The sequence below is a fragment of the Gastrolobium bilobum genome, unplaced genomic scaffold (assembly GCF_033153095.1).
Source record: "Gastrolobium bilobum isolate Gb01-03AN ecotype WA unplaced genomic scaffold, APGP_CSIRO_Gbil_v1 utg11321, whole genome shotgun sequence".
Taxonomy (NCBI): domain Eukaryota; kingdom Viridiplantae; phylum Streptophyta; class Magnoliopsida; order Fabales; family Fabaceae; genus Gastrolobium; species Gastrolobium bilobum.
Genome location: NW_026897751.1, coordinates 135,816 through 159,499, shown reverse-complemented (window position 1 = coordinate 159,499; position 23,684 = coordinate 135,816). Strand labels below are relative to the sequence as shown.

Below are 23,684 nucleotides of genomic sequence, written 5' to 3'. Positions count from 1 at the left end.
ACCAAGAGCAACTATGATAATTGGAGCATCAAGATGAAGGCCCTCCTTGGATCACAAGATGTGTGGGAAGTGGTAGAGAAAGGCTACGATAAGCCACAAGAAGGAGTTACTCTATCCCAAGCTCAAAGGGATAGCTTGAAGAATTCAAGAAAGAGAGACAAGAAAGCTCTCTATCTCATTTATCAAGGATTGGATGAAGATGTTTTTGAGAAGATTTCGGAGGCAGCCACCGCAAAGGAAGCATGGGAGAAGCTACAAACCTCTTACAAGGGTGCTGAGCCGGTCAAGAAGGTACGTCTTCAAACTCTAAGAAGTGAGTTTGAAACTTTACACATGAAAGATGCCGAAAGTATCTCCGATTATTTTTCTAGAGTCTTGACGGTGACTAATCAATTAAAAAGAAATGGTGAAAAGATAGATGATGTAAAAATTATGGAGAAAATTTTGCGATCTTTAGACTCGAAATTCGATCATATTGTCACTGTCATAGAAGAAACAAAAGATTTGAAAGCTATGACAATAGAGCAACTCTTGGGCTCCTTACAAGCATATGAGGAGAAGCAAAAGAAAAAGCAAGGGGTTGGTGAACAATTACTCAAGACACAACTCAACTTCAAAGGAAAGGAAGAAGACTTTGGCAACACAAGAGGACGAGGAGGATATCGTGGTCGAGGAAGAGGTCGTGGACGTGGAAGTATAGGCTTCAACAACAACTATGCCCATGAAGATCGAGGAGAAAGCTCAACAAGAGGTCCTGGAAGAGGTGGCTTCCAACCAAGGCGTGACAAATCACAAATCAAGTGCTACAACTATCAAAGGTTCGGCCATTATGCCTATGAATGTAGAACTCCTACAAGAAAATTTGAGGAGAAGGCGAACTATGTGGAGGAAAGGAGTCAAGAAGATGGCACTCTATTGATGGTATGCAATGACAATGTAGGAGAACAAGAGAAAACATGGTATCTAGACACAGAATCAAGCAATCCAGAATTAGAATTCGATATCCAAAATGAATTAGAGTTAGAGAAATCAGAGACTATGGAAGAAGAAGAGCATCAAGAAGAAACTGAAGCTAAAGCTGATAATATTGATGATATGGAAGAAGATATAGAAGCTGCTGAATGGATAAATAAATCCGATTTGATGAAAGAACATGAAGAAAAAAGTGGAGGAGAAGGTGACAACGAGCGTAGTGGTGATCCTGACGATGTCGATCATGATGATGAGGAATGTGAGGAAGAAGAGGAGAATGAAGCAGTACTAACACTGCCAGAATCAAAGATAGAACCCCAAAGAAATTTCATATTGGATGAAAGAATGACAACCAAGAAAAAGCATATAGCAACTGAAGAAATAAAAGTTGAAGGCGTATTCTCAGAAGGGCAGACAGTTCAAGATGGAAATGATCAAACTCCTCCACCAAGTCCTACTCCAACAACTCTTGCATCTACACCAACAACAAGAAGAGTGCCACTCCCTCTAGCGAACTAGGTTGATTTATTTTTCACACACCTGACACACCCATGCCCCATCTTTTCCTAGGTTCTAGTCTAGGAAAAACAAAATTCAAATTAAAAATTAAGATATTATTTCCTTTCACTCACAGAAGAGTAAGTGCCCCATTCCTTATCCAAGTAGAACACATCCCAATACCTCTTGCCTTCTCTTTCATACTTTTCTGTAACCAAAAACCAAAAATTTAAAACTTTTTTTTGGGGGAGGGGGATTGCGAGCAGAAATATGAGAGAGAGAAAGAGAAACCTTGCCAAAAGGAAAAACTAAAACAAAAATTGAAATGTGTGTGACTAGAACAAGAACCTAGGAAAAGATGGGGCATGGGTGGTGTGAGAAAAATAAATCAACCTAGTTCACTGTGTCCAGTAGGAAACTTCTAAATGGCTGCCACATGTCTTGAACAAGCTTAGAGCAAACTGATAATTTAATCACGTAGTTTGCTACTGATAGTAGCAAACTACACGGCCACCAGAAAGGTGTCACATCTAGAAACGAAGTTCGCTATCTACTATATCGAACTTGTACACGTGGTACTTTGGGAAATTTTACTATTCGTGTAAGAACTCGCACCGTTAATTAAGGAATTTAATTAATTAATTATGTGAAATTAGGAAATGATTCCATAATTGACCCTAATAATTATTATGAGGCTTAGATAAATATAGTAAGTGAGTAATAATGCTGAAAGTCGCTTTTCGGAGGAAAAGTGCAGATACTAGTTCTGCTAGTCGGTATAAATGCGTACCGGAAAAGTATCCCGGAAAATTATGAAAAGTGATTATATATTATGGGAATAATATATAAGACTTGTAAAACGAGTTTCAAGTTAAAATAATGAGAACTTGTGCCAGAACTGATACTGGCTATGGAAAATCGCGTACCAGAAAGGTGCTCAGAAAATTATAAGAAAAATATGATAATTCTTGTAAAATTGAGTAGGTTAAGAATCCTGAGTTTGGGATTAAAATGCTAAGCGTAGCAATTAAAGTTAATACAGTGTGTTAATTGGTTAAGTGACTATATAAGCTTAGTGCACATGATCCTAGGTCATAAATTGCTGCCTCCTACGTGAGTTTTGCTGAGTCTTGAGTCAGCCACCATTTTTCCACCTTCTCCTCCATTGTTGAGAGCCAAGGAGCTTCCTTTCTCCTTGGTTTCTTCTCCAAAACACCTTGGGTGAGTGGGAAATACTTGGGTGAGTGTGTTGTGAGCTCCATTTCTGAGTTGGTGGGCTGTCTTGAGGGCCTTTGAGTACTGACTTTGGGAGTTGGTATTGTGAAGCCATTTTTGTGGCATTTTGGAGCTTCAAGAAGCTTCCTTTGTGAGGAAAGGGCCAAGCTTTGGTAGCATTTTTGTGTCCTTTGCAAGTCAGAACTTGGGAGCTATTGTGTGAGCTCCAAGAGCACTTTACTTCTCTGTTTTGAACCTTTGGTGAGTTGTACCACCTTGATCATGGGTTTTCAGGGGTTAAAGGTGATATATTTGCATGTTAATGAGTTAAGCAAGTAACCAACTGGTATGTAAATCTAAGAGAGTATAAAAATGCATGCTTTAACGTGTTTAAGTGTTAAAAATGGAACATTGGAAGAATATCTTCGCGAAATGCCAAAACTGCATTCTGTCGCGAAATATCCGGATATCCGGATTTTGGATATCCGGATATGGGGATCTGGATATCCGAATATTGAATATCCGGATATGTCCCCGAAGAACAGTTCAGTATTGTTCATACAGTAGGCTATTGGGGGTTTGTGGACCCTAGATTGATGAAGTTGAACTTCTGTAACTAATGAACTAAGTCAGAATCAAGTGATTAAGGGCTTATGGCTTGGTGAGAAGCCTTAAGACGTAAAACGTAATGATAAGCCGTTGTCTTTATGTTGTATACTTGTAGAGTATGATTGTTGATATAGTATTGGTCCATAACAGATTGTGATTCTGCTGTATTTGGACATTGAGCTTGTGGACTCTTGGTATTGGATAGCTAGTTTACAAGGTAAGCTTTCGTGTCCTCGGTTTAGCCATGTTGTGGTTCCACCATGTCCCTTGGGGGTATGGTTATATGCATGTTATGTTACATGCTTTGATATATATATGAACTACTGTTGAGCTTTATGTGTTAATGGCTTTTAATATGCATGTGTTGTTCCATCTTGACGGTAAGCCTGAGTATGTGGCGTCATACAATACGGTGATCCGGGGTAGATGCAAGTGGCGTCTTGCACTATGTGTAGGTGATAGACATATTCCTGCACTATCTCTGGCCAGTAGAATAGTAGTTGACACACATGACATGATGATAAACTGCTGCATTGCACTGTTTTAGAACTGATGATGATAAACTGCTTTTGAAGTTATATTGCACATGTAAGTGAGCTTGGGGTGGAAGATCCTTGAGGACTCACTGTCTTACTGAGGTTTCTTGTTTATAGATCTCACCCCACGTTTGGGGAATGCTTATTTCAGGATCAGGTAACTTGGGGGCTGATGCCTCCGGCGGCAGGAGGCCAGAGCTTAGTTGATATTATTGTTGTTTTATTATGCTGTCATGACTGGATGGGTGTTGCTTATGTTTTAGTCTTATTGAGATTATGTTGTTTATGTTGAGACTGATGTTGGGCTTTGTTGCCTTATTTGAGTGAGCATGGGGATTGTCCATGACACTTGCTGTTAGTACTTTTAGATTGGAGTTGTATAAACTGATAGTTGGTCCGGTCTACTTGATGTAGTTCCGTGATTAGAGACTCATTTATGTTATTTATATCATGAGGTATTTCAGTTAGCTGTTTTATTGCAATTTACATACAGGCAATGTTTTATTAATTGACTAATAAGCAAGTTGGTAATGATAATGACTTCATAATTAAAAAGAAAAAGATATTTCGCATTTTTAATTAAGCGCAGCTTAATACGATAGTATGATAACATCACCGGATATATACGGGGTGTTACAATTCGCGTGGTAGTTGGGTGAATTTTTTTCTAAACAGTGACATTATGGTCATTGTTCCGATCTTGGTGAATATAAATGATGGTCTAGAAGATCTACAGTTTCTCCGACTACTTTATAGATTTTGGGGATATGGGTATTTTTCAAGGGTCGAGACTCTAAGGGCCCTTTTAGTGGTTAGGATAAAGAGGACAAGAAATAATAGACTATTATATTTTACTCGTATCTATTGCTTGGTGAAGCAATAAGATACTATAAGCTGATTTTATTGGCTCATTTTATCATGTTACATCCCTCTCATTCCAAATATAGCCATATGCTCTTCTCTTACGAATTTTAGTGGGCATGTGAGGGATAACCCTAGCCACTGAAAAGTCGCCGCCACTGCCGACCATGGCCCACTTTACATCACCCACAACCACTAGGTACCAACCACCATTGTCATAACTAGTTGCCACTGCCACTTCCACTTGCCACCAACGCACCAATCACCATCACCACCGCTGTCATCGCAAGTGGCCATCACCACCATCAGCTACCACAATTACCATAACACCACTTCCACTAACCACCCCTATCTGCGTCCACCACCACCACTTGTAGCTAAGCACCACCTCAAAACACTGCCACCCGCAATCACTAGACACAAACCATCACTACTACCACTTGTCATCGATGCCGCCACCATTAGTCAACCATCATAATTAGCACCAGCCATTATCAACGCTGTCACCACCACTCATTATCACCATCCCCCACAACCACTACCAACACCACCACCCATCGGTTATCAATATTGACAAATAATTTAGAGTAAATACCCTTTTTAGTCCCTGACAATATCCACGAAGGCCTTTTCAGTCCCTGGCAATAAAAAAGGGACAAATTGGTCCCTAAAATAACAAAAAAAAGGGCCACGTTGGTCCTTCTGTTAACTCCACCGTAACGGCTCAACTAACGATGCCAATATGGCACGTTAGTGTGATGACGCGGCTTGGACGTTTGACAGCATGGATGAAGAGACGACGAGGTTTTGTTGCAAATGGGTTGAGAAGCTTTCCAAAGTAGCTTACGACGTCGTTTCTTGGTTTTTGCAGGAAAAGAAAAAGAACACAGTTATCTTGCTTTTGTTTCTGATCTTCAAGAATCTCTTCTTAACCTTGTGATTTTTCAAACTATAGCTGCATGGGTGTTAGCGTTTCTCTCCAATAACAAAATATCTTTAACCATCTGGTAAATTTGATCGTTTTCTTAAATCCATCTGTTATGTTTACATGACATTTCCTGCCAATTCCTGCTGGGACTCCGACAAGCCAAAAGCATACTTAGGTGCAATAGTCAACAATGCAACCTCACCCTTCTTCATGGTCAACACAGCTCTGTCAAGCCCATCAATTACTTGCTCTGTTCAACACATCAAACATTAGCTGTAGTTAGCATAAAAATAAATTTGTGGAAGGTGGGAAGAAACATTGGGACGTTTCCTGTTACCTTCATCTGTTTTGAATTCAAACAGCTGCCCTTCATCATCATGGCCCTTCTTCATAAAGAGATTACCATCTTGCAGCTTACCAATTAGTTTCACTGCAAAGATGAAAAAGGAGGAAGAAAATACCAAAAACACATTCTAGGTCCATTAACAAAGCAAAAATCATCATTCACATTAATGAGCATTACATTTCACAATGGCTCCCTCATTTGGACGCTCATATCCACGAAGTTATTAAAGGATGGGATGAAGCTATTAAAACCATGAAGAAAGGTGAAAATGCCATTTTCACCATCCCACCTGAGCTAGCTTATGGTGAATCTGGTTCTCCTCTAACTATTCCTCCCAGCTCGACTCTCCAATTTCATGTTGAGCTTCTGTCTTGGACTAGTGTGAAGGACATATGTAAAGATGGAGGTTTGTTTAAGAAGATACTTACTGAGGGGGAGAAATGGGAGAATCCCAAGGATCCTGATGAAGTCTTAGGTATACATATTTCTTACATATGTCCTTGATGTTTTATCGCTGTATTATTTAACTTAGTCTTAACTATAAACTGTACTCTTGGTGTTGCAGTTAAGTATGAAGCACGTCTTGATGATGGAACACTTGTAACGAAATCTGATGGAGTGGAGTTCACAGTTAAAGAAGGTCAGTGCCTACAAATTTTGTTAATCTCTTATTCTAATTTTTCTTTTGTGTGGTATCTTACATTAATGTTTTACTCTATGATAGGTCATTTTTGTCCTGCTTTGTCAAAGGCTGTTAAAACCATGAAGAAGGGAGAGAGAGTTATTTTGACTGTGAAGCCACAATGTAAGTTATCTACATAATGATTTAGTAAATGGTGATATGAATTTTTTATTTTTTATTTTATTTTTTTGGAAAACTATATGACAAGTAATATTGATATTATCTCCATTTACTCTTTTAGTTCAAAGTTTCATGCATTTCTTTGTTGGTTTATAGATGGATTTGGTGAGAAGGGTAAACCAGCGCATGGTGACGAAGGTGTAGTTCCACCTAATGCAACACTGCAGATTACTCTCGAGTTTGTTTCTTGGAAGACTATGTCAGACGTAACTGATGACAAGGTTATTTTGTTATTGGATTTAAGAAAACGATCAAATTTACCAGATGGTTAAAGATATTTTGTTATTGGAGAGGAACGCTAACATCCATGCAGCTATAGTTTGAAAAATCATAAGGTTAAGAAGGGATTCTTGAAGATCAGAAACAAAAGCAAGATAACTGTGTTCTTTTTCTTTTCCTGCAAAAACCAAGAAACGACGTCGTAAGCTATTTTGGAAAGCTTTTCAACTCATTTGCAACAAAACGTCGTCGTCTCTTCATCCATGCTGTCAAACATCTAAGTTGCGTCATCACACTAACGTGCCACATGGGCACCGTTAGTTGAGCCGTTACGGTGGAGTTAACAGAAGGACCAACGTGGCCCCTTTTTTGTTATTTTAGAGACCAATTTGTCCCTTTTTTATTTCCAGGAACTGAAAAGGCCTTCGTGGATATTGCTAGGGACTAAAAAGGGTACTTACTCAATAATTTAAAAACCTATTTGGTGAGGGAGTATTTTTTTTATTTTAAAAAAACTTTATAAGTTATTTATGTATTTAAATATTTTTAATTTAAAATTATGACTTGAAATTTTTTAATAATTTAAAATAAAAACTAATATGTAAATAAATAAAAAAATAGTTTAAAAGTAAATTTTAAAAAATTATATAAAATTATGTTAAAAGGGTACTTTTGTATATTTATATCATATTATGACACTATATGATTCGTCTTAAATATTTGATAAGATAACATTATCTTATCATACAATTTATTTAGTGTACATCAAACACGAGATATGATATGAGCTTATTAGTTCCATATCCTATCATACTCTATTTTGGTCCTCTTATCCTATTATGTCGACTAAACTAGGGGTGTTCGTGGTTTGGATTGGATCGGTTTTGAAAGCAAAAATCTTCTGATCCAATACTTTCGGTTTGATCATTTAATCATCCATTCGATTTGATTTTTTTTCAAATCCGATCTGATCCAATCCAATTTTTTTCGGTTTGGATTGGATCGGTTTTCAGTTTTTTGAAAATCCTAAATTTTGTTTCATGATTATTGTGCAAATAACATCTTTTGTATATATTGACTTTGTAATTTTTTTTTTAAAATACAAAAGCATCAGTAAACGATAATATAGTTTTTTTTTTACAATGAGATATGAAGCTCTACACAGATGAGATTTTGTTGATGAGATGTGATTAGGTTTTTTCTTTGGTGTAGTTGATGGGTTAACAGGTATTGAGTTTAGAAATTTTTGGGCTATGATTGGGGAAAAACCCAAGTAAGTAGAGAAAAATTAATATATTGGATCGGTTTGGATTGGATCGGTTTTCATCAACTCATCCGAAAATCGATCCAATCCAATTAAAATTTGCAGTTTTTTTCGGTTTTCGGTTTTCGGTTTATTCAGTTTTTCGGTTCGGTCACCGCGGTTTGAATCGGTTTGGACCAGTTGATGAACACCCCTAGACTAAACGGCCCTAAGCTCCTTGTCCCATCCAATATGCCATTTGATCAAGGCTTGCCATTTTTTTGTATAACTTTTCTCTTTTGTTATTAAAGTAGCTTTTCCAACAATTTGGTACAAATGAATTGAGTAGAGTCAATAAGATGGTCTGAACTGTCTGCCATTACATGCTGGCCTTAATATAAGTTTATATCAGAATCGATCGGTAGTTTGATCTTTGGTGGTTTACTATGTAAGTTTTGGGGGTAACATCCGTATGAAATAATATATTGATTCAGCAGCTTGTGGGGAAAAAAGTTTAATTTCTCACGGTTCCTACCATAATGTAAAGGGCTAACTCTATAGCTTAAGTTATTAGCTAAAAGCTTACAAATAGTTTTATATTATGTTCCTACATGCAATAGATTCGTACTACTCCTATATTTTGTCGAATATCATTTCTTATCTATTCTTGTATGATCTCATATCCACCAAACATCTTCATTTTCGCTACTTTTATTTTATACTCATGTTGCCTGTGTATTGACCAATATTAAGTTTCGTATAACATTGTAGACCTTATTGTTATTTTATGAAAATTTCCTTTTAGCCCTTGGGATTTTGTGATCACACAAAAATGTTGATTCAATGGTCGACATTCTTGTCAATCTCTCTCACCTTTTGCAATATTAATCTAGATATCTAAAATCATCTTTCTTTCGTACCTCCTATCCTAACATATGCAAAGAATCTCAATCTCTATCTCTTTCCATACCAAACTCACACATCAGTAACTTCTAGGGATGTGGTTAGGATAGCATACATGGCCTATTAAACTCACAAGTACTCAACCTTTCTCTTACTTATTCTTTAAATTTCAACATGCTTCTCCACATTTTTTTTAACACCATCTTTGATCTCATCAAAATGCACAATATCATCTACAAATAACATACACCGTGTTAACCTGTCTTGGACTTCTTTTGTTAATTCATTTATAACTAGAGCAAAAAGATAAGGACTCAAAGCAAAACCTTGATGTAAACCTACTTCGATAGAAAAATAACTTGATGTTCCATTACAAGCCTTCGAAACATGTAGTAACACCATCATACACATCATTGACTGCTTCTACATACTTCGATGGTACATTTTTCTTCTCAATGCCTTCTAGACATTATAAACATTATATTATATGTAGCTCCCTTTTTTATATATTTCTGTCAATTGTCGTATTGATAAAATAGTCTCCATGGTCGATCTTCTTAGCATAAAACCAAATTTATTTATGGAGACTTCGGTCTCTGTTCTCAAGCAATACTCAGTAACACTTTCACAATTTTATAGAATGGTTCATAAGCTTAATGCATCAGAATTAATTAATCCTCTAACTGAAGCAATATTAGAAGTTGTTTCTTGATTTCATTATTTTTCATGAATTTGTTTCCTTTTAATCTAGGGCTAGTAGTTGTATTATATTATTGGCCTTGGATTGTGAAGTTTTGTTCTGTTGAATTTCTTTTATCTTGATTGTTTTCTGTTTTTTTTTTCTTTAGGAGGATTAGTTATCCTCCTTCTTTGCAAATTACTTTGCTTGGGCTTCTAGTCGTAGTACTTGACCTGGTATTAGTATAAATAAGGCCATTGGGATGATAATTTGGTATAACATCATTACATCTTATCAGTCTAATACAATACTATTGAAAGCATCCTTTCTCTCTTTTCCTTCATTATCTGAACCTTTTAAATCCAACACATAAAAACCTTGTTTTTGGTGTTTATTTATTTCTTATATTATGAATATAGTTGAAATATGACAATCTATAATATACGTAGAGCTGTCTATAGCTGTAGTGGAGACATTGGTTATATTTAGTCTTGTTTGGGTAATTCATTTCTCTTTTAATTATAATGTATTATAATCGTATATAAAAATTAACGGTGGAATTCTTATGAATGCTTTTTTACGGTGTTTTAAAACTCAGACCGGTCATTAACTCGGTCGAGATACTGAGTCATTGAGTCATTAGTTCAATCGGGTTCAACCAGATTTACTGTTCGCATATTAAAAAAATATAAATATGTTACTTATATTAAAAATTCACATAAGAAAACAATCAATGAGCTTTAAAAAATAAATTGGTTTTCAATGATAGCAAATATTATATACTTCTAAGCTTCTAGCTCTAGACCATATTCTAACATTGGATTAAAATTGCAATGTAAGCTAAATGTATCTTTTGTCTTGACATAACATAGATAAATTAAACCATGATAACAAAATGGTAGGCAAGAATTATACAATAAGGAGAAAGTGTCCAACGTTGAAATGAAACCATCAGTGTTTATCTCTATTTAATTTCTTGAGATCATTTTGTGATGCAACTAAATTACACAAAGGAACTGCACTAATTCAAAATATCTTCTTATTTTCACCTTACTTTTTAATCATATTTACCACAAAATATGAGTATGATTTAATTCAAGAGTTTTTAGTGGCAAAAAAAAATAGATTTACCAAAAAAAAAAATAGAGGGTCAACCGGTCCGATCCAAACTGAGCTGACTACAGAACCGATTCAAATACCCACTCGAACCAAGGACCTCTGTCAACCCCACCGGTCCAAGTCGATTTTAAAACACTTTTTTTAGCACGAAAACCAAGTACCAGCAGTTTCAAGTGCAGAAGTCATTCTCTTATAAAAGATGCCATGCAGCATTTTGCAGTTGTTAAAAGTTTGATGGAGCCTATTTTGATCTGGGCTGCATGTGCCTTCAATTATTTTTAAATTTTTTTGTTACAAATACTCTGGTGCCTTTCTTTTGTTAATCTGAATACTATTGGAAAGAATTTTGTGGGTGACGAAGGATTGTTATACTTAAGGTGATGTATTGGACTAAGATTTTAAAGGATTTTTTATGAAAAAAAAATTCATTGGTATTCAATTAGAATTTTAAAGCATTATAAAAATGTTATATGGTATTCGATGAAGCCATTTAATTAGAAGGCCCCTAGATGCTCCTGTAAGAACAGAAATGTATTACCAAGAGCTCAACACAAAAAGAGGTAGAGGTAGACCGAAACTTACTTGAGGGAAGGTAGTAAAACAAGATTTAATGAAGTGAGATATAGATTGGCGGACGGTATGCCTTAGAACGGAATGGAGAAAAGCTATAAGCATGGAGGAGGGTTAGAACCGTTGTTATTCCTATGTTCCAGATTGTCCCTTTTTAGTCTTCTTCCCCTTCATTTCCCCCTCTTCTTCTTTCCCTTTCTTTTTTACTTTTTAGTTTTTACTTTTATTTTTTTATTTTTTCAACCTTTTTGTATCTTTTATTTGGGTTCATCCACCAACAACTCCAATTGATTTGGGATAAATGTGTTGTTGATGTTGATGTTTATTCAAATTCAGGATTTTAAATAAAGAATAAACAATCTTCTGATATTAAATTTATTAGTATGAATTTTGTAGGATTTTTAATGGGAGATATAAATACTATTCTTGCCTTACAATCCTACCCTAGCTCCATAGAGTTCTTGAGATTTCTCTAGTGTTGCCCTAACATAATCTCAAACTCAATGTATTTTCTTTATGTTATTTTTGTTTCTCTATATACAAACTCACATATCGATTTATATCTCTATGCAAATTCTTTATATGTTTGTTGCTTTATGGATTTATGTCGTATGTCTCTCAGTTCTTTTAGCAAGCACTATGCTGGCTTATTCTAGCAATTCTAACAGAACCAAAAAAAAATAAAAATACAAATAGACATTGTTGTTCATATTTCTGAGGGGTTAAAAAAAATCTAAACTTTATGAAAGAGTGACAAGGTTGGTTGGGTGAAGAAAAAGCAAGACCCATAAACTTGGGTCTGTTTGATTTCAAATTCTCAAAAACAGTTTTTAAGTTTTTAAAACAAAAAAACAAAAAAATCTGTTTGGAAATGATTCTTTTGCAAAATACTTCCCAAAACAATGATTCTTTTTCAGTTTTAAAAACCAAAAAACGAAAACAACCTGGCGATGTTCTCCCGTGGAGTTTTTGGCTTTTTTTGTTTAGGCGGTGGCAATTTTGTAAATTTCAAGATTCATTAATGGCAATTTCGTAAATTCAGGAGCAAAAACAATTACTTTATGGTGGCATTTTTGTAATTCTAAAACTTCAGTAATGGCATTTTTGTAAATAACTACAACTTTTTTATAACTTTAATTTAACTACACTCAAACAAGTTTTTTTATTTTTTTACTATCAAAATCAGTTTTTAAATTTCATATTCAAAACAGTGTTTGAAAACAAAAAAACTAAAACACTTTGAAACATACCCATTATCTTTTCCTTTATTTCATTCTCACTCAAATTTCTCATAAATCCAATAATTGCAACACCAAAAAAAATTGAAGTGCAAAACAAACTCCCAAACTAAAGGAAAATGAGGTGTTAGGAGACCATGTTGTTTCAACCAATTGTTCAAACCCAAGAAGATGCTAATGCTTGGAGGACTAATATAACTTCTGAAATGAGGAGAGATGTTACTTTGGGGGCTATGAAGTTATATCAAATTGCAATGAAATTAAGAAAATTGTATTAGTGTTTTTTCTTTTTTATTGATATTATTGCATTTCTTTGTTATATTTCTTTTATTGACTCTTGTAACTTTGAATTTTTGTTACTAATTCATATGATTTTTTTTAAATCTTGTAAATTCTTATTGTGCTTTCTAATCTTACAAATTCTATTAAAATCATATAAAATCTAACTTGTCAAATCTTGATTGTCAAAAAAGTCTTTTAATTTTTTTTTTTTGTAAATCTATATTATCCTTACAAATCTATTAAAATCTTTTAAAATCTGTAAAAAAAATTATCCCAAAAAAATATTTTATAATTTTAATCTTGTTGAGCGGAAAGAACATCCCACATCCTGCTTCGCTTTGGTCTTTAAAATTGAAAATTGTTAGGTACATTAGCTATTAGCCTTAGTCCCTATCCAAGTTAAATTCATGGGTAGCTTGTATTTAAATGAAGCCACTTACATGGTTCTAAACAATTGGATGTAGTTGTATATCAAGGTAGTACCAATGTCGAGTCTACTGCTTGTATATCGCGTAGGTTGTGAATTGTGATATGAACTTGTATTACTAAGAAAGAGACAATGGAGTCCAGCTCCTTACAATAAGGAAATCCCTCACTAAACTCCTCACAATAGTAAAAATTCCTCTTAATTACTCTTGAAATCAAAATAAAATGCACGAAAAATGAAAAAACTCAAAATAAAGATAAAGACAAGCACACTGTAAACCACTGTACAAAGGATCCCAAAATCCTCACTTAATCTTCAGATACTCTCCACCTATGCTTCCTCCTTTAATTAGAGTCTCTAATAGAATTCACAAGGTCGTCACTCGTCCTTGCCAAATGACAATTCTGTTATTTCCATTAAGGTCAAGGTTGTTCAATTGCAATACATATTATGTATTATTTAACTTTTTTTTATATCGTGAATCGTATCAAATTGTAAAATTAAAAAATTTAATAAAAATAATTTAAAAATATATTATAATATAAATTGTATTTTAAGCCTTCAATTCATCTCCCTTTATTTATCCCGTAGTACTTCTTTGAAAACTTCTTTAAGAGGACGTTTGGTACCCGATTTTTTTTTCTTTCCCAGGAATAACTTGCTATGACATAAATGAATCTCGTGTTTGGTTCGCAGAAAATGAAAAAAATTCAGTGTTCAAAGTTATCCCGGCAAAGCTTGTAACGTATAATGTACAGTACATAAAACAAATCTGAAACTCCATTCATAAGATGAAACTCTTCGGGACCCGGGGAAATAGAAAATGAGGCGCACGAATATTGACGAAATTATCCTTCATTTTGGTACGAACCTCTCTGCTTAGAGGCTGCATCTTGAGCAGCCTTCTGTGTAGATATGAGACTGTACAATATAAGACAATTTGAAAAATAAATTATGCATGGCAATACATAAAGATAAATAAAAGGAAAAAGTTAAGTCACTAAATTACGCAGAGTAACTGTGATACTTTTAGGTAAGTCTTCTGCTTAAGCATTTATTTTATCCTGTGTTTTTGTACCATATGTATGTTAACTAACTGGCCGCAGACGGGGTGTTACACATTAGAGGTCCCACATACATTGAAGTCTTGCTACTAAAAAGTTTGTTCCTGATCTCTTCCCTAGTTGCTTGACTATAAAGGTTGTCCTCCATTGCCTACAATCCTTTGTATGTTGGCTTTTAGACACTCTATAAGCTAGACATACAGGATCCTCCTCACCTTGCGTAAGATCCTTCTCTATGTTTGCTTCTTCCTGCCCCCTCCATTTTTTTTTCCATCTAGTCTTCTTCCTCGCTCTCTTATGTGTTTCCATCCCAATTTAAATAGAGAAGCTTATCTTTATAAGACACTACTTTCCTTCCTTGGCAAACACTTAAGCTTTGACGAGCTTTGACCCTTCCACGCACAGTTAAATGTTTCTTCAATGGGGAATCTTCTTGAATGTTTCCTTCTCAAGCATCTCATCATCTATGGCAGCATCATCTCCTATATCTCCTTTGGGCTTTTTAACTCCTCCTTCTCCAACACTAGCCCTATTCTCTTTGAAATCTCCTCAAAACTTATTCTCCTTTATGACTATGCAGGAATTCAATTCTTTCCATATGGATCTGAATATTGTAATCAACACTATGAAATATGCCTTTGGTTTGACTTTAAGGATTCTTAGCATAGATCAAAGATTCAAAATGATGTAACATCGTCTTTGTAGAGATTTATTTAGTCAAGCATGAAACATATTATATCATATGGATCGATCATATGTTATTACTTTGCGCTAACTTGACTCATGAATTAATCTTTTAAGGACCTCATTCTTAATTCTTTTCTTTTAAAGATTAATATGATTAGTATTTTATTTTTAAGAGACAAAATAAAACTTTAAGAAACAAACATAAGGTATATATAGATTTTTTTTATAATAAATACAAATATTTTTTTATTATTGATTAATTTAAAATACATCATAGTCTGAACTCATTAATAATGGCGAAGAACTTTAATTGTGACTAAGCCCCGACTCGAGATTAGTTCCATAGTCGACTCAGAATTAAAATTGGTGAAGATACTTAATAGACAGACTTGCCTTAAAGAGATAATTAGAGTCGATATATCAAAAATAAAATAAAATAAAATCAGTCATACTCACCTTAAAAATAAATCACTTTAAAGTTGATATTGTACTTGTATGCTTTATTTCTAATACTTCTAATACGAAGTGATAGTAGAGTGGACCATCACATGCATTAAGAGATGGTAAAGAGTGGATTGTAATGTAGCCGTTGGCGACATCCAAACGATCGCATGGCAATGGACCCTACGGCCTACACTAGCCACTAGGGCTGCACGGATATAGATTCCTAAATACCTTTTCATACCTTCTTTTGTGGAAAAAATCAAAATAAAAAATTAAACAACTTAAATATTGTTATAAACCCGACAAAGGCCTATATTCTAGAAGGTCTGAATAGGGTTAAACAACTAAGAGAAAATTAAGAAAATATTTCTTAATTATAGTAATCCTACTACGGCAGCAATGGATCAACAATTGGACCTCCAATACTCCTAAGAGGCCCAAAAGTCCACTCCTGTCAGGTAACTCATCTATAAATAAGGGATTAAACCAATAAGATACACACACTCTAAACCCTCTCTCTTAGCTTATCACTGTGCACACACCCTACGCCTTGACTATGTCGTTATAATATTGTGCACAGTGATCCGCTGATCTCTAGGGTACCTCTCCTATAGGTACCTGAGGGAGGACAAACAGATCCTATATTAACATACCAATCTCTGATTGGACACATATCGATGTATCATATCGTAACAAATATGAAAATTTTGTGAGTCATTTTCAATTGTGCATACAGAGTAGTGCATGTAAAAAAAAAAATAGTCACTACTATTACACGGTTTGCAAAGAGAAAAGTATTCAACCAGTTCAATTATCCATGTAAATTTCTAAAACCTTCTCAACGTTTATCTTTTTAGGTAAAATTCAAAAGAAACAACTTAACAAATATGAAGATTTCGCGAGTCATTTTCAATTGTGCATACGGAGCACTGTGATCTTGGCGAGATAGTATAGGATATAAATTACACAGTTTGTATAAAAATAATCGTACAAAAATATTAAAATGGTTATCTTACTTGCCAACGGACAAGAATGCAAGTGGTTTAAATAGTAAATTGAAACATGGTAGATTGTGACTTATTCTCTACCATAATGATGTCAAATAATAGCGATCCAGTTGTGGGAAGAGTGTTCAAAATCATTCATTAATGTAAGTTCCTCCTTGGTGGGGTTCAGACGCTACCTAGAGGAGGAACATACATTCATGAAATGAAAGCAACATTGAATTACAGTGAGAAAGATCCCAAATTCAAAATTCCTAAGGTAGTGGAAGTCAATGAATGAATCATTAAATGGCGTAGTAATGAGAACCCCGTTTGCTAGATTTGATTCCCCTTTAAAGTGTCACACTTGGGAACTTGCAAGATCCATAACCTACAAAAGTTTAAAAATAAATTAAATAAAAACAAGTAAAGGCAAAACATAATAAGGACAAACAAGTCAACACCCAAGAATTCTGTTAAAATTCAATTTAATTTAAACTTTCAATCACTTATTCAAGTAGTTTAACATTGAACACAATTTCATCATCGTGTGTTTGTTTTGGCTTTCCAAGTCGAAGATCCCATTTAGTATAATCTCCAGTATTTTAAGTGTTATCATCTTGATTTGAAAAGAACAAGTTGAAGGTAGATGCAAAAAATTTAGTGGCCATACACAGGAAAACAATAACCTTTTTTTCTTTTTCAATAAGAAGTCAAGCATGAGTTATACTCTCTCTCTCTCTCTTTTTAGATAACAGTATTTTTCCATGCCATGATCAATTTTAAGATGCAGTCACGCCACAAATCAAACACTTCACTTTAATAATAATTGCACATCTAAAAAATTGTTAACAAAAACTAACAAAATTTAATTCAAACCCCACAAATTCATTTAGTATATTCTCCAGTATTTGAAGTCTTATCATCTTGATTTGAAAAGAACAAGTTGAAGGTAGATGCAAAAAATTTAGTGGCCATACACAGGAAAGCAATAACCTTTTTTTTCTTTTTCAATAAAAAGTCAAGCATGAGTTATACTCTCTCTCTTTTTAGATAACAGTATTTTTTCATGCCATGATCAATTTTAAGATGCAGTCACGCCACAAATCAAACACTTCACTTTAATAATTACACATCTAAAAAAATTGTTAACAAAAACTAACAAAATTTAGTTCAAACCCCACAAACGTAAGAATAAAATTTTACTCTATATTGTTGAAAATTTTAAAAAAAGAGCTTAACAAGAAAATTTAAAAATAAGAGTAAATATTTTTTGGGTATCAAAAAACACAGAACTTATTTTAATCTTTTAGAAAAAAAAATTGAATTCTGATCATTCCTTTAAAATTTTAGTTTTTCGAAATTGTAAGCCATCTGAAATTCAAACAAGATCTATGTTAGTCCCTAAAGAAAGACTAACCAGTTCCGTATTTTTTGTTTTGTTGAGTACACGTAAGATATTTTCTCTAAAAATAATAATAATAATAATACTTTTTGTTGCTGATAAAAAACAAAAAAAAACCCACTTACTTGGATCCTTTGCAGTTTGCGTGGCAAGCCCATTGAAGTAACAAGTCCCACCTGACTTCCTAAACTGCGTCCAATACGAACTAAACGCATAGCTCGCGTGCCAGAAAAGTGAATCGGGTTTAAAACACGGTTTCCCGGGTCGGATCGGGTCGCAGGTGTTGTTCCCCTGCGAGCATGCGTACGACAAAGCCGCAGCCAGCGCCGTCGCATTACTCCCACGTACCGCCACGCACCATATCTTTCCCTTGAACGGCGCGTTATTCTCCGGCAGAGGCAACGGCCTGAACTCAGACTCCAGCGTCTTCCCGGAGAGGTCAATGTCATAAACCCTCGACCCATTCGGGTACAGCAACCCGAAATGCCGTTCCGTGCCCGGACCCGGTTTCTGGTTCTCATTAAACAACGCGAATATAAACGACGGAAGAACCCAACCCGGTCGAGCCGGAGTCCCAACGGCCGGTTTTTTCATAACCTTCTTCACGAAGTTCCGATTGTAAGTGGCAGCATTGTAAATATTAGCTCCGATCTGGTCAATGTCCCCTCCATTGGGCCAACCCGTTTCCGCAATGAATATCCGAACACCCGGAAACCCGAGCCTCTTCATCGCGAAATAAACAGCATCCACCATCTGGTCGAACAGGTTCGTATAAACCAGACCCGTACCCGGATCCGTAACCGTAATATTCTTCGACTCAAACAACGCATAATCCAAGTTAATATTAACAGGATCCGAAACCCAAGCGAAAAAGGGATAAACATCTAAGAAAAAGAAAGACTTAGACCGATCCAAGAACTCAAGCATGGGTTTCATGACCCGACCCGCTATATCTTCACGAAACGCACCGTTTGAGGGTGGGAACGAAGCTTCCAACACATCCATGGCGGAAGAGGTTCCAACTTTAACCTTACGGATCCCGAAGGTTCTAAGAGAGTGCTTGATCCTACGCATTGCGGGAACAAGATTGAACCATGTTTCGTTGTTTGTGCTGCTTATGATTTCGTTACCTACGAGGAGGTAGCGAATGAGGGTGTGTGGGTGAAAGGGTACAACGTTGTTGTGAACCCATTGGTCTGAGAGTGTTTGGTTGGAAGAGATGTTGGAGATGAGTTCGTTGGGTACCATGATAGAGACTTGGAGGTTTGTGTTCTTCAGAGCATTGAGAATCTCTGGGTTAGCGTCGTAGATTTTCACGCGCTTTGCTTTCAGGGAGTTTATGAGTTTCACTGAATTCCATGGCGGTGGAAGGTTGTTGCCAAGTTGACCGTAGCAGATTCCTGGTTGAGGTGAGAAAGACGCGCCTGTGAATGAAAATGGGTTAGAGGAAAACCATCACTGAACAAAAAACAAAAAAAACAACAACCACATTTTGGTTTTAAGAGAAAGAAGCTCACTTGATATGCTGAAAACAAAGGAGAACACTATCAATGGAATGAGAAGAACCATAGCCATTTTTATTTTGGCTATTACTACTCCTCTCTTTTTTTTTTGTTAAAGTAAGATAAGCACAACGTGGATTGGAAGTAATGTTTGAAAAAAAAGGAATTTTTTTTTTCTGGGTAATATTGAATGGAAGTGAGGGAGCAAGAACAGAAGTTAGATCCCTAAACCATGGCCATGTTTGCTCTGTTTAAGACTCTGTTTCTCTGAAGCTGGCACAATGTGTATATTTTTATATCAATCTATGACTATATAAAAAAAGTTGCTGAGGGAAAAATCATTTTTTTTTCTGGTAAGATAGAATAGAAGCTGTGTAGTGCAGGGAACGATGGATTCTTCAAGTGGATGATGGATATATGGGAAGATGAGCCTTTTGGTAGGTTTAAGAAAGTGGGAAAAATGATAATTAATGAGTGGAATAATAGCAACGACTATTTTTGCAATTGGGGAATATTTTACTTTTTGTTAGTCTATCTTCTTCTTTGCAAAAGTATAGTAATTAATAATAAAATTTATAATAAACAATTAATACAGTGAGAATAAGAGAGAATCTGGTAAAAAAAAAGGTGGGGACAATTTTTTTTATTTTTTTTGGATACTGAGAACAATTGGATTTTGCTCTTAATTATTATTGATTTAATGACAATGTGAACAGCAAAGCAAGCATTTGGTGAGTTTCCACGAATCAACTGAAAAGTATAAATGGGGAGTCTGAAAAAGGTATTACGGTACGGATGTGAAAGAGAAGTTAGCCGTTGAGTTATAAAAGAGCATCGTGATGACGAGTTTCCACGAAGCATTTGGCGAGTTTTTAAAAATTTAAAGAAAATAAATTTAAATAATTTTATAATTTATTATACATATTATATAAAAAAATTATTATACATATAAATATATTTTATTAAAATTCTAATTATTATTATTTTTAATAACTATTATAACTTTATATTATTGTTTTTTTAATGCTGGTACTTTTGAGCAGCAAAATTCGCATCTATTTATATACGTTCAGGTTGGTGTATAGGTTCCGTGGAACTCTGATGGAAAAGTAAGTATAAAGTGATTGATGCGTATCAGAGAAAGCTTATATCAATTTTTTTTGTAATACTTATCAGAGAAAGCTTTTATGGTCCAACGACAGCCATACACCGACAAGCTGTCTTGGGAAAAAAATTAATTAATTGTTAATTATAAATTTAATACTGTTTTCAAATTATTTACACGTATATTGTAATATGTCGGGCCTATATAAAGGAGGCATCACCTATCACATTCAAAGGAAGCATCAATTCCACACACGAAATGCTTCATTTAAGCATTACCTATTACTCCCAAACCAAGAGTAATACGTCGGGCCTATATAAACTCCAATTATTTTTACTTTTACCATTTCACTCTCTCTCTGACTTCTCTCTAGACGCTATTGCTCTCCCTTTCGCGAAAAATTGATTAGTGAAGCTCTGTCCGTCAAGTAAGTTTTTAATAACTACTTTCTATATGTTTAAATTACAGTAATAGATTAGGAATATGTTGATGATTTAGGAATTTATTAGAGACTTAGGAAACTATTAGTGTACTAGAAATATCAAGTGGCTTAAGAATTAATGTTACTTACCTACGAATTAATTAGTGACTTAGGAATTTGGTAGTTGCCTAAAAATTTTTGTGTGCTTTATAAAATTGATTTAGTGACTTGGGTAATGAATACTGTCCAGAACAAGTAATTGAAATTATCATATAATTAGGGTTGGGTAACTCCAAAAAGATTATCGTCCAAATTAAAATTATAATATATGATAATTTCAATTACTTGTTCTAGGACAGTATTCATTACCCAATGATAATTAGGGTTAGCCAACTCCAAAATTAAAATTATATAATAGACCAAAATATATATTTAAAATTACAAAAATATATGTATAGTTGATAAAAATAATAATTTAAATGAAAAAAATAAGAAATGATATATTTATACTTTAAAAGAATATATATTAAAATTTTAACTAAAAAAGTAATACAAAAAGAGAAACATTTACGTACAAGTATTTTTTAAATATACATGTATAAACAATTTTAAAAAATATAAAAATTATAAATTAAAAGAGAAAAAAGTTATATAAAAAATATGTAGAATTAATAAAAAAAATTAAATTTTAAATAAAAAATGATGTTTATCATTTTGTAAAAGAACAAATTATAAAAATTTAATTACTGTAAAAATGAATAAATTAGTATATAAGAAAGAAATTAAACTTTCATTCTTTTGATGCAAGAGTGTACTTAAAACAATTTCCTATATCGTGAATGAATAACTAGAAGCTATTACTTGGAGAATGTGCACAACCTTTTATGCATGTTTCCTATTACTTTCTGCATGAGAAATTGTTAAAACAATTAATAATATTTATTATTATGTCTATTGAGTGGAAAAATACTTAATATTTAAAATTCAAACTTTTTAAATTAGAATTTTGAACTTAATAGATGGGAAAATATTTAAACATTCAATATTTTTCACTACTTTCAGCATGAAAAATTGTTAAACATATTTATAATATTTATTATTATGTTTATTGGGCTAATTATTATACCTATTAGGATTAATTAATTTCGTTGCTGCAAAAAACAAACCAATCATTATTTTGTTAGAAGCTTTAAAAAATCAGTTTTACCAAAATAATATTTAACGATATTTATGATTACATGTTTCCAATCTATTGAGGTGTTGGATATAACACCTCACATGTTTAAAATGCATTATTAATGATAAAATTATGGATTAGAGGGTTTAATTGATGAAAATCCTGAATTTTGGGTGACAATACACTTGAAGGGCAAAATGGTAATTTGATAATTACTAAACCCTAAAATTATGAAATGATATAATTAGACATTATTTGGTTAAAATAATATTGGATTTGGATTCAGAATGAAATTTGAAAGTGGATAAGTACTTTTCTGGAAAATTGATGAATAGTGATTTTTAGCGGATGAAATATCGCAGTATAATTTTACTGAAAAACTCAAAAATAATATTAATATTCTAGGAATGGATATATGTTGAAAGAAGTGTTTAGAACCATGAGAAATAATTATTTGAGGAATTTTGATGGTTTTGGAAAAAATACAGTTAATGTGAGTGTAGGGGCAAAAATGGAATTATGCAAAAATTGTCTGAATCTATTAAATATTGTATTGTGACATTATTAAAATATAATTGTGTATCTTGAATTTAGGAAAATACCTCAGTCTTGAAATTTTTCAAGAATTCAAGAAGAATAATTAAGTAAATTGAATTTTAGATATTTTATAACTTTTCCAAAAAATCAAATAAAGTGGTTAGGATTTATATATTCTCGTAATTAGTTAGTTTGGCTCATCTTCTTCCTCCTTAAGCTCCCATGGCCGAAACCTCCATAGTAGGATAACTTAGGTTTGCAACTTTTTATTTTGACATCGAATCAAGAAAGTTACAACATGAAAAATACTCGAAATCACTTGGTGATCAAAAAGCCTAAAAGAATTCCTTGAGAAAGTGAGTGAGTGAGGAGATCCAAGATCTTTAAGGTGGCGGTTTCTTGGTGTGTGAGTAGCCAATTCTGGTAGTTTTTGTTGCTTGGAAGCTTGTACATTACTCTCTTTAAGCCTGGGAACTCATCGGTGGTAAGATTCCTCAAACTTAATATATCTTATGGATCGAAATTCATACATAATATGATGTGTATATTGGTGGGTATGGTTAGAGATTTTTTATGGCTATGTTCCTTTGGAATTTATTGTTCATATGAATAAATAATCGATAGAAATTCAATAAAAATTTAAGTGATTTTGGTGCCAGCACTTAGACAAATTTTCAAGGTTGAAAGATTGACGATTTGTGAAGGAAGTCTTTGATGGATGATGTAATTGATTTGTGGTTGTTTGAATCATAAATTATGAAGTTTAAAAAGAGTTTTAAGTGTGTGAATTGGTTGAAAAATCCTTTGATTTCCTTTATGCACACATTCAGCCATATTGGAGTTTTTAGGGGG

The 23,684-nt window shown here is 33.9% G+C and overlaps 2 protein-coding genes and 1 long non-coding RNA gene across 3 annotated transcripts; 1 reads left to right on the top strand and 2 right to left on the bottom strand.

Annotated features, from left to right (window-relative positions):
* Window positions 1-5,770: 5,770 nt before the first annotated feature.
* LOC133309862 (uncharacterized) lies at window positions 5,771-6,179 on the bottom strand. The gene is made up of 3 exons (XR_009751373.1): window positions 6,143-6,179; window positions 5,957-6,049; window positions 5,771-5,869 (listed from the first exon to the last, which is right to left on the bottom strand). It is a non-coding gene; the product is annotated as an uncharacterized LOC133309862 (long non-coding RNA).
* Window positions 6,180-6,217: 38 nt separating this feature from the next.
* On the top strand, window positions 6,218-7,099 carry LOC133309868 (peptidyl-prolyl cis-trans isomerase FKBP62-like). Its single transcript, XM_061510719.1, has 4 exons — window positions 6,218-6,440; window positions 6,531-6,605; window positions 6,690-6,770; window positions 6,924-7,099. The coding sequence occupies exons 1-4, from the start codon at window positions 6,218-6,220 to the stop codon at window positions 7,097-7,099; spliced, it is 555 nt and encodes a 184-aa protein (XP_061366703.1).
* A 9,939-nt stretch (window positions 7,100-17,038) lies between these two features.
* LOC133309867 (probable glucan endo-1,3-beta-glucosidase A6) lies at window positions 17,039-19,832 on the bottom strand. Its single transcript, XM_061510718.1, has 4 exons — window positions 19,824-19,832; window positions 19,608-19,692; window positions 18,216-19,514; window positions 17,039-17,076 (listed from the first exon to the last, which is right to left on the bottom strand). The coding sequence occupies exons 1-4, from the start codon at window positions 19,830-19,832 to the stop codon at window positions 17,039-17,041; spliced, it is 1,431 nt and encodes a 476-aa protein (XP_061366702.1).
* Window positions 19,833-23,684: the final 3,852 nt, after the last annotated feature.